This window comes from Entelurus aequoreus, linkage group LG03, assembly GCF_033978785.1.
Source record: "Entelurus aequoreus isolate RoL-2023_Sb linkage group LG03, RoL_Eaeq_v1.1, whole genome shotgun sequence".
Taxonomy (NCBI): domain Eukaryota; kingdom Metazoa; phylum Chordata; class Actinopteri; order Syngnathiformes; family Syngnathidae; genus Entelurus; species Entelurus aequoreus.
In genome coordinates, this window is record NC_084733.1 from 10,761,887 (window position 1) to 10,775,969 (window position 14,083).

General features: G+C 38.2%; 2 protein-coding genes across 2 annotated transcripts in view; one reads left to right on the forward strand and one right to left on the reverse strand.

Annotated features, from left to right (window-relative positions):
* LOC133646123 (gastrula zinc finger protein XlCGF57.1-like) overlaps window positions 1–14,083 on the reverse strand; it is an 88,569-nt gene that overhangs the window by 55,283 nt on the left and 19,203 nt on the right. The gene's annotated exons all lie outside the window — the stretch shown is intronic.
* Window positions 3,855–12,445, forward strand: LOC133645519 (trypsin inhibitor ClTI-1-like). Its single transcript, XM_062040361.1, has 4 exons — window positions 3,855–3,949; window positions 6,636–6,679; window positions 11,978–12,087; window positions 12,220–12,445. The coding sequence occupies exons 1-4, from the start codon at window positions 3,907–3,909 to the stop codon at window positions 12,266–12,268; spliced, it is 246 nt and encodes an 81-aa protein (XP_061896345.1). The 5' UTR covers window positions 3,855–3,906; the 3' UTR covers window positions 12,269–12,445.

Below are 14,083 nucleotides of genomic sequence, written 5' to 3' on the forward strand. Positions count from 1 at the left end.
CGGGCTTTCCCAGGTTGTAAACCAAAGGCCGTGGGCTGAGCAGGACAGGTGGTGCACTTCCGACTCCAACTTTAAGTTTCTCAAAAAATAGCGAATTGCAAAAAGGTCTTCTTTCCAACAGTCCATCCAAGGTGAACAAAACTACCTGCGTACAATGCCTCTCCATCCCCTTTCTACCGCGTGTTCCTTTTGGGATTGCAGGGGGCACTGGAGCCTATCCCAGCTGCATTCGGGCGGAAGGCGGTGTACACCCTGGACAAGTCGCCACCTCCCATACAAAGCTATAAACAAAAAAATAAGCTGAAGTGGTCAAAAACCGCCAGTCTCTCAACCCGACATTTTTGTCCAATCAATTTCACCTAAATGCCCCGACGTGCTCTCGCCACAGGTGCTGTAAACGACACAGAATGTAAATGACTCTTTTCTAATTCAATAAATTAACTTGCAATATATCAAAATATATTTTCATGGCAATTCAAAAAATTAACTTAATATATGCAGCACTAGAGAAATATAAATAACACAAAGCTACCATAATGAGGAAAAACAAAGTATAGCAGCACCGTAGGCCCAAGTATTCAAGCAACAAATTGAACTTAATATGTAGAACTAGAGAAATATAAATAAAACACATAGCTATCACAACCATGAGAAAAATAAAGTACAGCAGCGCAGTAGGCTTGTTCAATATTCAATACAAAACTTGTTTGGGTCCCTTTTTAAAAGGTTAATTTTGTTCAACCTTGGCCCGTGGCCATTGGCGTTGTTAGGCCTATTTTAGGGGGGGCTTAAGCCCCCCTAAAATGTTAAGCCCCCCTAAATAATTTGGTGTTAAAAAAAAAAAAAAAATTTTTTTTTTTTTTTTTTACAAATACATGCCGACATATTCATTATAAAGTGACCCGAATATGAGTTTAAATAAATAATCATATAACCTGTCATTATTCACTCAGTTTCCCCTCACTTCATAGCGTAAGTTAGTGAGCCCCTTTAGTGCGTCTGTATCCAATCCATTCCACTTGTTCATATAGAAAATGCCCACATCACTCAAAATCCAGTCCGCATTTTCTCTGCGACCTTGCTTGCGGTCCTGCAGGTGTACGAAGCACATTAGCACACAGCACTGCAGAACAAGAACCTTGTGTCTGCAATTGTAAATAATTAAGTTTTTAAGTTTTGTGTTTCTTGTATAATCTATATAAAGTAATATACGTTAGCCTATTGTTAAAATAATGAAAAAAACATTGAATATATATTTTTTGTATTGTTACATTAATAGCTGTTGTATTATAGGATGGCTTGTTAAACATTTCATAGGATTTTCAGAGGGTGGAAAAACCAAGATATTTAATGTAAAATGAATAAATACATAAAAAGAAAAAGAAAAAAAATGGTTAAAAGCCATCGTCCCAGGGAGCATTTCATTTCGTCCCGTGCATTTTTTTTTTACCAAATTGATTTATTTATTTCTTCAAGGAAATCACTTTGCAACGGGACTACGTTAATCCCAAACCCTGGAAGTTACATTTTATTGTTTGCATTATTTGTTTCAGCATTGCACTTTGAAGATGGTCCCTCAGCTTTTTGATAGTTTTGGCTCTTTTTCAGATCAGCAGTCTTATTTACAGTATTAATAAAAGTATCTCATTTCTATTCAGACTTCCATATATATTTAATTTCCTTAACGGCTTGCCATAATATATATATATATATATATAAATATATATTATATACAAGCCAAATTATCCCGGTCCAGATATTACTTTAATTCAAGTATTAAGTAATATTTCCAGGGCTTGAATTTACAACCATTTAGTCACATATGTGCCAAAAATATAATCTGTGCAACTTCAAAATATTTGGGAACAAACAATTATTGTATTGTGAGCTAAAGTGGTGGCATTAGCCTCTATGTTGTGAATGAATAACATAGAAGCTAATGCCACGACTTTCATTGTGTTTCAGTGTATCTTGAAGGATCATGCAAGTCATTGTTTCTTGTTGATGCTGTAAACAAAATGTCAATGTGCAAACCCATGTTTGTTGTTGTACTGAACACACATTGAAAAGAAACCGACTGAAATAATAAATATTTTCTAAGTCTTTTGTTAGCCGTTTGTGAAGTTTTGTGCTCGTGCGCTACGTTTGCTCGCATCCTGTGCATCTCCTGGGGGCTAAGCCCCCCCCTGTCCTTAAAAGCTAGTGACGCCCCTGCCCGTGGCTTTGTTCACTTTTAAATTTTGGCCCACTCTGTATTTGAGTTTGACACCCCTGCTATAAAGTTATATTAGCCTTGCTTGTTAAATATTCAATGCAAAACTTGTTTGGGTCCCTATTAAAAGGTTAATTTGTTCAACCTTGGCCCGCGGCTTTGTTCAGTTTAACATTTTGGCCCACTCTGTATTTGAGTTTGACACCCCTGCTCTATAGCCTGCAGACTGTTTTTGCTCCAAAGCATTCACACATATGGTTTTCTACAACAAAATTAATCTATTTGTGTGATTCTTAATTCTTCTTCTTCTTCAGATTTAGGCATCTTCTACCTTCCACATTTTTCATCCGTTTCAAACCGTTCCAACTTCATACTGTTCAGCTTATCTGGCAATTGCGGGTTTTCCCTTGAAAAATTCCCAGATTTCCCAGAATTCCATCTTTTCCGGGACATTTTTCCCATTCAAAATTAACTGGGGGGGGTATGGTATTCTATTTTTTATTTTTCACTTCCAATGTGTCCGTTTAGCGCATGGCCCTCCGTGAAATTTCACTTGCCCCTTGAGGCGATATCAAATTAACACTAGAGCTGGCTCGCCGATTATATACAGCGGCGGTGCCGCGGTAACGCCGCATTCACCGCTAATCCTCATGCGGGGTTTGGTGGTAGCAGGGGTGTATATTGCAGCCCGGAAGAGTTAGGGCTGCATGGGATTCTGGGTATTTGTTCTGTTGTGTTTATGTTGTGTTACGGTGCGGATGTTCTCCCGAAATGTGTTCGTCATTCTTGTTTGGTGTGGATTCACACTGTGGCGTACATTTCTAACAGTGTTAAAGTTGTTTATACAGCCACCCTCAGTGTAACCTGTATCGCTGTTGATGAAGTATGCCTTGCATTAACGTGTGTGTGCGTACAGAAGCCGCACATATCTTGTGACTGAGCCGGCACGTTGTCAGAATGGATGAAAAGCGGACGTGACGACAGCTCGTAGAGGACGTTAAAGGCAGTGCCTTTTAAGGCACGCCCCCCAAGACATTGGACTACGAGATATAATGACTGATGAACACCTTCGTTCGATAATGAAGGCTGCCTCAGCTCAAAGCCTGAGCCCTGACATTAATGAACTAGCATCCAAGAAAAGATGCCAGGTATCTGGCAGATTAGATCAGTGTGTTGCAAACTGAGCAGTTTAAAGTCCTGAATGGTTTTTTTATTCATTATTTTATTTTCAAATTTATTAGCCTGTGGAAAAAGTTAATGTTGATATTTACCTCAGAAGGCTGCAAATAGAAAAGAGGCATTCAATTTGTATTTAAATTGTATTTGATATGCTATTAATATTTTTTATTATTATTATTTGAAACTCGATTTTGCATGTCACTATAAAGTTATACAAGCCTTGCTTGTTAAATATTCAATACAAAACTTGTTTGGGTCTTTGGCTAGTTTGTTCAACCTTGGCCCGCGGCTTTGTTCACTTTTAAATTTTGGCCCACTCTGTATTTGAGTTTGACACCCCTGGTCTAGTGACTTAACTGTACATGAAAGACATGCAAAGATCCACTTGTAGTAAGTTGGATAATTTGTTGACTTGATTCGGAGGCCCCGCCCACTTGATTAACGAGAAAACAGCCGCCTGTTGTGGAGCACATAAAGGCAAAAAACCCCACCAAGTCCTACACACCAGAGAAAACATGAAGTTGTTTATAGTGCTCGGGTTCGTGCTGCTACTTTCTGGTGAGTTCCTTCATGAATTGTTTGATGATGTAGTCCGTGATGTGTTTGTGTTTTAGGAACGTGGGAATTCACCACATGCTCCTGTTTGGGGGCTCCTAGTTTCAGTCTACCATGGAGATTCCTAAATGTAGATTGGGGCATCTTTGTGGGGAATCTGTTACCTCATGCACAAAACATGCTGGAAATTACACTTCTGAAATTTAGCCACTTGGGCAACTTGAACATAATTTACTACAGTCGTACTTTAGCTAGCCAAGCTCGTAACTCAAAAACACTTGTATCTCAAATCAACTACGCTCATTGAAATGAATAAAAAACTACTTAATAGGGGCTTGGTGCCCCACAACATCAAAGTTCAAACATTATTTTACAGCCTTTAAAAAAAAACATTTTTAGATATTGTATAAAAGTACAAGCACGTACACACGTGCATTAGAGTGGACTTCTACGGCTTCTCCATATTTTCATGTATACATGTCCACCATTTTAAAAATAATGTCGCTGGTTAGCGTTATCGACTCATTCTTCTTCAGTGTGGTGCAGACTAGGGATGTCCGATAATGGCTTTTTGCCGATATCCGATATGCCGATATTGTCCAACTCTTTAATTACCGATACCGATATCAACCGATACCGATATCAACCGATATATACAGTCGTGGAATTAACACATTATTATGCCTAATTTGGACAACCAGGTATGGTGAAGATAAGGTACTTTTTAAAAAAATGAATCAAATAAAATAAGATAAATAAATTAAAAACATTTTCTTGAATAAAAGAGAAAGTAAAACAATATAAAAACAGTTACATAGAAACTAGTAATTAATGAAAATTTGTCAAATTAACTGTTAAAGGTTAGTATTATTAGTGGACCAGCAGCACGCACAATCATGTGTGCTTACGGACTGTATCCCTTGCAGACTGTATTGATATATATTGATATATAATGTAGGAACCAGAATATTAATAACAGAAAGAAACAACCCTTTTGTGTGAATGAGTGTGAATGAGTGTAAATGGGGGAGGGAGGTTTTTTGGGTTGGTGCACTAATTGTAAGTGTATCTTGTGTTTTTTATGTGGATTTAATAAAAAATAAAAATAAAAATAAAAAAAAACAAAAAAAAACGATACTGATAATAAAAAAAAACGATACCGATAATTTCCGCTATTACATTTTAACGCATTTATCGGCCGGTAATATCGGCAGACCGATATTATCGGACATCTCTAGTGCAGACTAGCAGTGATAAGCTCCAACTGTTGTATGTTGTGTACAAGGTATATTTATAATATGTTGTGCAAAAGGAAATTTCCTATTTTCAGGAAGCTCATCTTGTATTTGACATTGTTTACACGGTTAGGCGCAGTAAGTGTTCAACTTCAGCCTAAACCCCTTTCGGTCTGCAACGTTTTCAATGTATGAACGTACAACTGTTTGTTTATGTAAAACTGTTTATTGTGTTGACCACTGACCGAAGAAAAAAATAAACTGCCCGGCCAAGTCAGCTACACTGTCATGTTTTTGATTTCTTTCTTTAATTCAACGAATGTCCCCCACTTCTTCCCAGCACTTTCTTTCCAGTGGTTGGATAACAAAGTTACACTGCAAAAACTGAAATCTAAGTAAGATTAAATATCTCAAATAAGGGTGATATTTGCTTATTTTCTGTCTGATAAGATCATTCTTCTCACTAAGCAGATTTTATGTTAGAGTGTTTTACTTGTTTTAAGTGTTTTGGTCTTAAATGATCTCAGTAAGATATTACAGCTTGTAGCTGAGATTTAATGACCTATATTGAGTAAAAACATGCTTGAAACTAGAATATCAACTGATACAAAGCTGTGTCATTAACACTCACAAGTATAAAACGACTTTTTTAAAGTAATAATTTCTTCAAGCATGAAAAAAAAAATCATGATGCCGAGCGCATATCATTATGTCAAGATAATGGCACTAGCATTTACTTAATTTAAGAATATTTTTCAACATATTGAGCAAAAAGGTCTAATTTTTTTTTTCTACCAAGAAAAGTGCACTTGTTATTAGTGAGAATATACTTATTTTAAGGTATTTTGGGGTTCATTGAGGTTAGTTAATTTTACTTGTTTTGGAAAGTCTTGACGAGCCGAATTTTCTTGTTCTATTGGCAGATAATTTTGCTTATTTCAAGTAAAATACCCCTCATTTTTTCATTTTCTCTTGTTTTTGAACACTGACTTTTTGCAGTGTAGTGTGACTTTCTATCTAAGTCCACGTTCGGTATCCAGCCCACATCGCAAATAAATGCCTTTTACTTATTTTATCCTTTGGCCATTTTCATTTCAAACATTTCAAAGTATTTCTAGATGATGTAATGAGGTTTGCTCTTTCATGTATATCGATTATTGGAACCAGCGTTCTCAATATGTTCCAGTCTTCCCAACAGACTTTAACCCTGAAGCACACTTGATGATCACTGCCTACATTATTTACATATTTGTCCCTTTCATCCATCCTGTTTTTTTTTATCAAGCGTTAAGATGTGGAACCAGTGGTGTCATAAACATCTTTTTTTTTTTCCATTTTAAATGATTATATAACCCAATATTCACTTGAATATGATCACGTCAGTATCTTTAAGTACTAGTTTTTATGGGTTGCTTACTAATGTCTGACATTTTGCCTGGAATGATTTGTTTTAGTCACAACTCAGCAAGTTGGCGCTTCAGAAGATGAATGCGGAAAGGTGAGAAGACATCTCTATTTAAATGTTTCCCCTACTATGTCATTTGATTAAGGAGGGGTTTGAGGTCGGCCCAAAGGCCCCCCATTAGGGTAAAGGCCTTGATTACAATGTATTAGAATTTGTCAGTACCCCACCAGCATTTCTTCTCTCAATGTGCAAAATATTTTCCCAGCTCTGCCCTAAGGTGTGGGCAGAGCCTTTGAGACCCGCCAAACACAACTTGAATAACAAGGTCATACACTGATTGTATAATGACACCCTGAAGGGCCAGATGATCGTACCGTCTCATAGTGGGCGGAGCCTGACGGTAAAAACTGTTCCATGCCATCGAACGGTCTACTTCACTTCAGGTGATTTGAGCGCCTTAACATGTACGAGGGGTTACATGTCTGACTGCTAGTGGGTACACGTTGATATTGGCTCCAATGGCGCCATGTGGGCAGAACCTTAGACCAGAAAACAATCCAGAAGCACACCACCAGCATAAAACGTTAAAAAAAAATGAAATTCAGTTGCAGCTGATTGTTGGATATGAATTTAAGCATAACCAAGCATGCATCATTATAGCTCTTGTCTCAAAGTAGGTGTACTGTCACATCACACCATGACTTATTTTGAGTTTTTTGGTGTTTTTCCGTGCGTATAGTTTTAGTTCTTGTCTTGCGCTCCTATTTTGGTGGCTTTTTCTCTTTTTTTTGGTATTTTCCTGTAGCAGTTTCATGTCTTCCTTAAAGGCCTACTGAAAGCCACTACTACCGACCACGCAGTCTGATAGTTTATATTCTACATAAAAGTAGGTGACAGTGTCATCACCAGGAAAGATGAGGTCACCTACCTAGGTTCCATTCTAGAGGCTAACCTTTCCTGTGACAAAATGGCAACCAAGGCAATCAAAAAGGTTAACCAACGAACGAGATTTCTCTACAGAATTTCCTCTCTGGTCAACAAAAGCACCTTGAGGATTCTGGCGGGAACTCTCGTTCAACCCTTTTTCGATTATGCATGCACCTCCTGGTACCCTAGCACCTCCAAAACCCTCAAATCTAAACTCCAAACATCTCAGAACAAGCTAGTCAGGTTACTTCTAGACCTCCACCCCAGATCCCACCTCACTCCTACCCACTTCTCTAAAGTGGGCTGGCTCAAGGTGGAGGACAGAGTTAAACAACTTGCACTGAGCCTAGTCTATAAAATCCACTACACCTCCCTGATACCGAAGTACATGTCGAACTACTTAACGTAAATGACCGCCATAACCACAACACCAGGGGGAGCTCCACTAACCACGTTAAACCCAGATTCCGAACTAACAAAGGTCTTAACTCATTCTCTTTCTATGCCACATCAATGTGGAATGCGCTCCCAACAGGTATAAAAGAAAGGGCATCTCTATCCTCCTTCAAAACCGCAATAAAAGTTCACCTCCAGGCAGCTACAACCCTAAACTAACACCCTCCCCGGATTGCTAATAATCAAATGTAAACAATCAAATGCAGATACTTTTTCTTTTTCTTATGCCTTCTGATCTCTCTCTCTCTCTCTCTCTATGTCCACTACTTGATGTCCATACCCCCCCCCCCATACCCCCCTCCCCCCTCCACACCCCTGATTGTAAATAATGTAAATAATTCAATGTGATTATCTTGTGTGATGACTGTATTATGATGATAGTATATATGATAGTATATATCTGTATCATGAATCAATTTAAGTGGACCCCGACTTAAACAAGTTGAAAAACTTATTCGGGTGTTACCATTTAGTGGTCAATTGTACGGAATATGTACTTCACTGTGCAACCTACTAATAAAAGTCTCAATCAATCAATCAATTAATCAATATATCAATGATGAAATCTTAACATTGAAACACATGCCAATACGGCCGGGTTAACTTATAAAGTGCAATTTTAAAATTCCCGCCACACTTCCGGTTGAAAAACTCCTTTGGATATGATTTATGCGCGTGACGTCACAAAATCCACGGAAGTGGTTGGACCCCATCTGACCCGATATAAAAACCTCTTTTCTTCGACAAAATTCCACAGTATTCTGGACATCTGTGTTGGTGAATCTTTTGCAATTTGTTTAAAGAACAATGGAGGCTGCGAAGAAGAACGTTGTAGGTGGGATCGATCGGTGTATTAGCGGCTAAGTACAATACTTACAGCAACACAACAAGGACTACTTACTACGCCTAGCCGATGCTTGCCGCCAAACCCACGGATGAAGTCCTTCGTCGCGCCGTCGATTGCTGGAACGCAGGTGAGCACGGCTGTTGATGGGAAGATGAGGGCTGGCTGGCGTAGGTGGAGCGCTAATGTTTTTATCATAGTTCTGTGAGGTCCGGTTGCTAAGTTGCTAAATTAGCCTTAGCGTCGTTAGCAACAGCATTGTTAAGCCTTACAAGGCTGAGAATTTTTAACCGTGTAGTTACATGTCCATGGTTTAGTAGTATTGTTGATCTTCTGTCTATCCTTCCAGCCAGGGGTTTATTTTTTTTGTTTCTATCTTCATTTGAGAATGATGCTATCGCGCTAGCTCAGTAGCTAAGTGTGTCACCGATGTATTGTCGTGGAGATAAAAGTCACTTTAAATGTCCATTTCGCGTGCTCGACTCTCATTTTCAAGAGGATATAGTATCCGAGGTGGTTTAAAATACAAATCCGTGATCCACAATAGAAAAAGGAGAGAGTGTGGAATCCAATGAGCCAGCTTGTACCTAAGTTACGGTCAGAGCGAAAAAAGATACGTCCTGCACTGCCTCTCTAGTCATTCACTGTAACGTTCCTCATCTACGAATCTTTCATCCTCGCTCAAATTAATGGGGTAATCGTCGCTTTGTCGCTCCGAATCTCTCGCTCCATTGTAAACAATGGGGAATTGTGAGGAATACTAGCTCCTGTGACGTCACGCAGGCAAGGCTTTTTTTTATCAGCGAGCAAAAGTTGCGAACTTTATCGTCGATTTTCTCTACTAAATCCTTTCAGCAAAAATATGGCAATATCGCGAAATGATCAAGTATGACACATAGAATGGATCTGCTATTCCCGTTTAAATTTAAAAAATTCATTTCAGTAGGCCTTTAAACGCTATTCCCCGCATCTGCTTTGTTTTAGCAATCGAAACTATTTAAGTCGTTGCTATCCTTCTTTGTGGCGACATTGTTATGTTCGAATGTACTTTGTGGATGCAGTCTGCTCCACACACTGTAAGTCTTTGCCGTCGTCCAGCATTCTGTTTTTGTAGCCAGTTTTAGTTTCGTTCTGAATAGCCTTCTACTTGTCTTAGGGGCACTCACCTTTGTTTATTTCTAGTTTAAGCATTACATAGGTTATACTTGTATAGTGCTTTTCTACCTTCAAGGTACTCAAAGACATTCCCAATTTTATTTTTTTTAGATCTTTTAAGCTGGAAACTGTAGCTTCCATTATGATGTGCAGTGATGTTTTCAAATGACCCCCAGCAAGTCTTTAACTATACACAGTGTTTCAATGGTTGGAATCTGCGCTTTTGCATTATATACTAGTTATTATGGTAATCGTTCATGTTTCGCTTGATTGTAAAATGTCGATCGAGAGGGTGTGTGATGTTCATATGTTGTCAGTATTCAGTGTTTTATGGTTCATAGTTAATATTGTAAATCCCACTTTCTTTATTTTCATGTACATTCTGGGTGTCCCATTCAGTAAACATTTTAAAATTCAGTTTTTTCAGGTCTGTCATAACGTTTTTAGCATTCATGTAGATCAGGGGTCACCAACGCGGTGCCCGCGGGCACCAGGTAGCCCGTAAGGACCAGATGAGTAGCCCGCTGGCCTGTTCTAAAAATAGCTCAAATAGCAGCACTTACCAGTGAGCTGCCTCTATTTTTTAAATTTTATTTATTTACTAGCAAGCTGGTCTCGCTTCGCCCGACATTTTGAATTCTAAGAGAGACAAAACTCAAATAGAATTTGAAAATCCAAGAAAATATTTTAAAGACTTGGTCTTCACTTGTTTGAATAAATTCATTAATTTTTTTACTTTGCTTCTTATAACTTTCAGAAAGACAATTTTAGAGAAAAAATACAACCTTAAAAATGATTTTAGGATTTTTAAACACATACATTTTTACCTTTTAAATTCCTTCCTCTTCTTTCCTGACAATTTAAATCAATGTTCAAGTAAATTTATTTTTTTTATTGTAAAGAATAATAAATACATTTTAATTTAATTTTTCATTTTAGCTTCTGTTTTTTCAACGAAGAATATTTGTGAAATATTTCTTCAAACTTATTATAATTAAAATTCAAAAAAAATATTCTGGCAAATCTAGAAAATCTGTAGAATCAAATTTGAATCTTATTTCAAAGTCTTTTGAATTTCTTTTAAAATTTTTGTTCCGGAAAATCTAGAAGAAATAATGATTTGTCTTTGTTAGAAATATAGCTTGGTCCAATTTGTTATATATTCTAACAAAGTGTAGATTGGATTTTAACCTATTTAAAACATGTCATCAAAATTCTAAAATTAATCTTAATCAGGAAAAATTACTAATGATGTTCCATAAATTTTAAAGAGTCGAAATTGAAGATAAACTATGTTTCAAAATTGAATTGTCATTTTTTTCGTGTTTTCTCCTCTTTTAAACCGTTCAATTAAGTGTAAATATCATGAATTATTAATAATAACATAGAGTTAAAGGTAAATTGAGCAAATTGGCTATTTCTGGCAGTTTATTTAAGTGTGTATCAAACTGGTAGCCCTTCGCATTAATCAGCACCCAAGAAGTAGCTCTTGGTTTCAAAAAGGTTGGTGACCCCTGATGTAGATATTATTGAGGTTTTGTATTGGTGTTCCTGAAAAAAGGACCCAAGCGCACCTACTGTACAGCAGATTTTCCCAGCTTACATATATGTATACATGATCAAGGTGTATCCGTTATACCGGGGTAAAGCGGAATGTAAGTTAGGTCAGGAAAAAAACGGAGGCTATTTCATCCCTACAAGCCTGTTTTGCAGGTTTCCCTGTGCTTCAAGGGATTTTATAAAAACGTGTATAAAATCCCCTGAAGAGCAGGGAAACCTGCGAAACAGGCTTGTAGGGATGAAATAGCCTAACGTATAAATGGATACACCGGACCCCAGACAGTTTTTGTTTTTTTCTCTCTAAATGTGGCCCCAAGTCAAAATAATTGCCCAGGTCTGCTTTAGATGATCATAAACTTGTTTTCTCACCACTAGAAGTACGGTGTGAACCCCGATGTGCAAGAGCCCTTTCAACACTGCTCACAGCTCTAATTTGTGTTTTTGTCCAGCCTGACTGTGAGCAGTTCAAAGAGCCATCCTGCCCCAGCGTGTTCGATCCAGTGTGTGGCACTGATGGAGCGACCTACCCCAATTTGTGTGTCCTCTGCCAGCACAACAGGCATGTCTCACTCGGCAGTGTTCTTTTGTTTTATGGACCGTACGCGCATTCTCCCGTGTTGCGGTATTGTCATACGTACAATACACAAATACTGTATTCTATTACATGGATTGTTTTTTTTCACCCCAACAGACTGGATGGGACACATGTGAATGTGGAAAGGAAAGGATTGTGTCACTAAATGTGCACCCCTGTAGTGTCACTAAATGTGCACCCCTCTACTGAGAGACAAATCATCAGCAAAAACGGAACTTGTCAATAAAACTATGGGAAACCGTTTGACTGGCTCTTTACAATATTTTTACAAATTGTGTGTGAAAAAGGGCCACCTGGAGGTCTATGGGCTTATTGACTTAAATACAAATGAGAATACCATTAAAAGGGAACTGTACTTTATTTTGGAATTGTCTAGCATTCACAATCCTATAGACAAGAACACGTTTTTAATGGATTTTAACTAAATAAGTCGGCTAACAGTGTCAATGGGAGTCGCTCTCTAAGAGAAACTTCCAAGGTTTTATAAACTGTGCGTATATGTAACGTAACATAATATGCAGTAGCTAAGCTACGTAGCTTAACTACATTTTCCAGTAGCTTTTCCTGTAGCCTAGCTACTTTTAGACCCATGTAGCTTACATCAAAGAGAAAATGGACTGTCTTTCCCAGGTTCTAAACCGAAGGCCGTGGGCTGAGCAGGACAGGTGGTGCACTTTCAAACGCACTTCCGACTCCAACATTAAGTTTTTCAAAAAACAGCGATATGCAAAAAGGTCTTCTTTCCAACAGTCCATCCAAGGTGAACAAAACTACCTGCATACAAAGCCTATCCATCCATTTTCTACCTTGTCCCTTTCGTGGTCGCAGGGGATGCTGGAGCCTATCCCAGCTGCAATCGGGCGGAAGGCGGGGTACACCCTGGACAAGTCGCCACCTCGCATACAAAGCTATAAACAAAAAATAAGCTGAAGTGTTGCGTAAGAAGTGGTCAGAAACTGTTTTCACCGCCAGTCTCTCAAATAATTAAATGATAAATGGGTTATACTTGTATAGCGCTTTTCTACCTTCAAGGTACTCAAAGCGCTTTGACAGTATTTCCACATTTACCCATTCACACACACATTCACACACTGTTGGCGGGAGCTGCCATGCAAGGCGCTAACCAGCAGCCATCAGAGGCAAAGGGTGAAGTATCTTGCCCAAGGACACAACGGACATGACTAGGAAGGTAGAAGGCGGGAATTGAACCCCAGTAACCAGCAACACTCCGATTGCTGGCACAGCCACTCTACCAACTTCGCCATGCCGTCCCTCATTCCCGACATTCTTTGTCCAATCAATTTCACCCAAGTGCACCTACATGCTCTCGTCACAGGTGCTGTAAACCAGTGGTCCCCAACCTTTTTGTAGGGGGGGGGGGGTGTATTTAAAAAAAAAAAAAAATAAATAAAATTGGGGGGTGTATTTAAAAAAAAGTTTTTTAAAAAATGTGTTTTTGTTTTTGTTTTACATAAATAAATACAATCATGTGTGTTTACGGACTGTATCCCTGCAGACTGTATTGATCTATATTGATATATAATGTATATATTGTGATTTTTTATGTTGATTTCATTAAAAAAAAAATATATATATATATATATATTTTTTTATTTTTTATTTCTTGTGCGGCCCGGTACCGGTCCGCGGCCCGGTACCGGTCCGCGGCCCGGTACCGGTCCGCGGACCGGTGGTTGGGGACCACTGCTGTAAACGACACAGAATGTAAATGACTAATTCAATAAATTAACTTAAATCAAAACATATTTTCATGGCAATATAAAAAATCTATCTTATATTATATTTAAAAAATACCTAATGAATTGAGGCAGAGCCCAATAGAAGCCACCTTTAATATTCTAAAACTGTGTCCGAAAATACTAGGAAGCAACCCAATGACATCTGTAAATCAACCGCTTTGGTACAATCCTAATATTATCATTAATAAAAATGTGGTTAA

What these genes read in the sequence shown, in the direction of transcription:
- LOC133645519 (XM_062040361.1), top strand. Translation starts at nt 3,907, where the DNA reads ATGAAGTTGTTTATAGTGCTCGGGTTCGTGCTGCTACTTTCTG. An exon ending in CAGAAGATGAATGCGGAAAG is followed by an intron (nt 6,680 to 11,977) that starts GTGAGAAGACAT and finishes GTTTTTGTCCAG; the next exon opens with CCTGACTGTGAGCAGTTCAA. An exon ending in GTCCTCTGCCAGCACAACAG is followed by an intron (nt 12,088 to 12,219) that starts GCATGTCTCACT and finishes TCACCCCAACAG; the next exon opens with ACTGGATGGGACACATGTGA.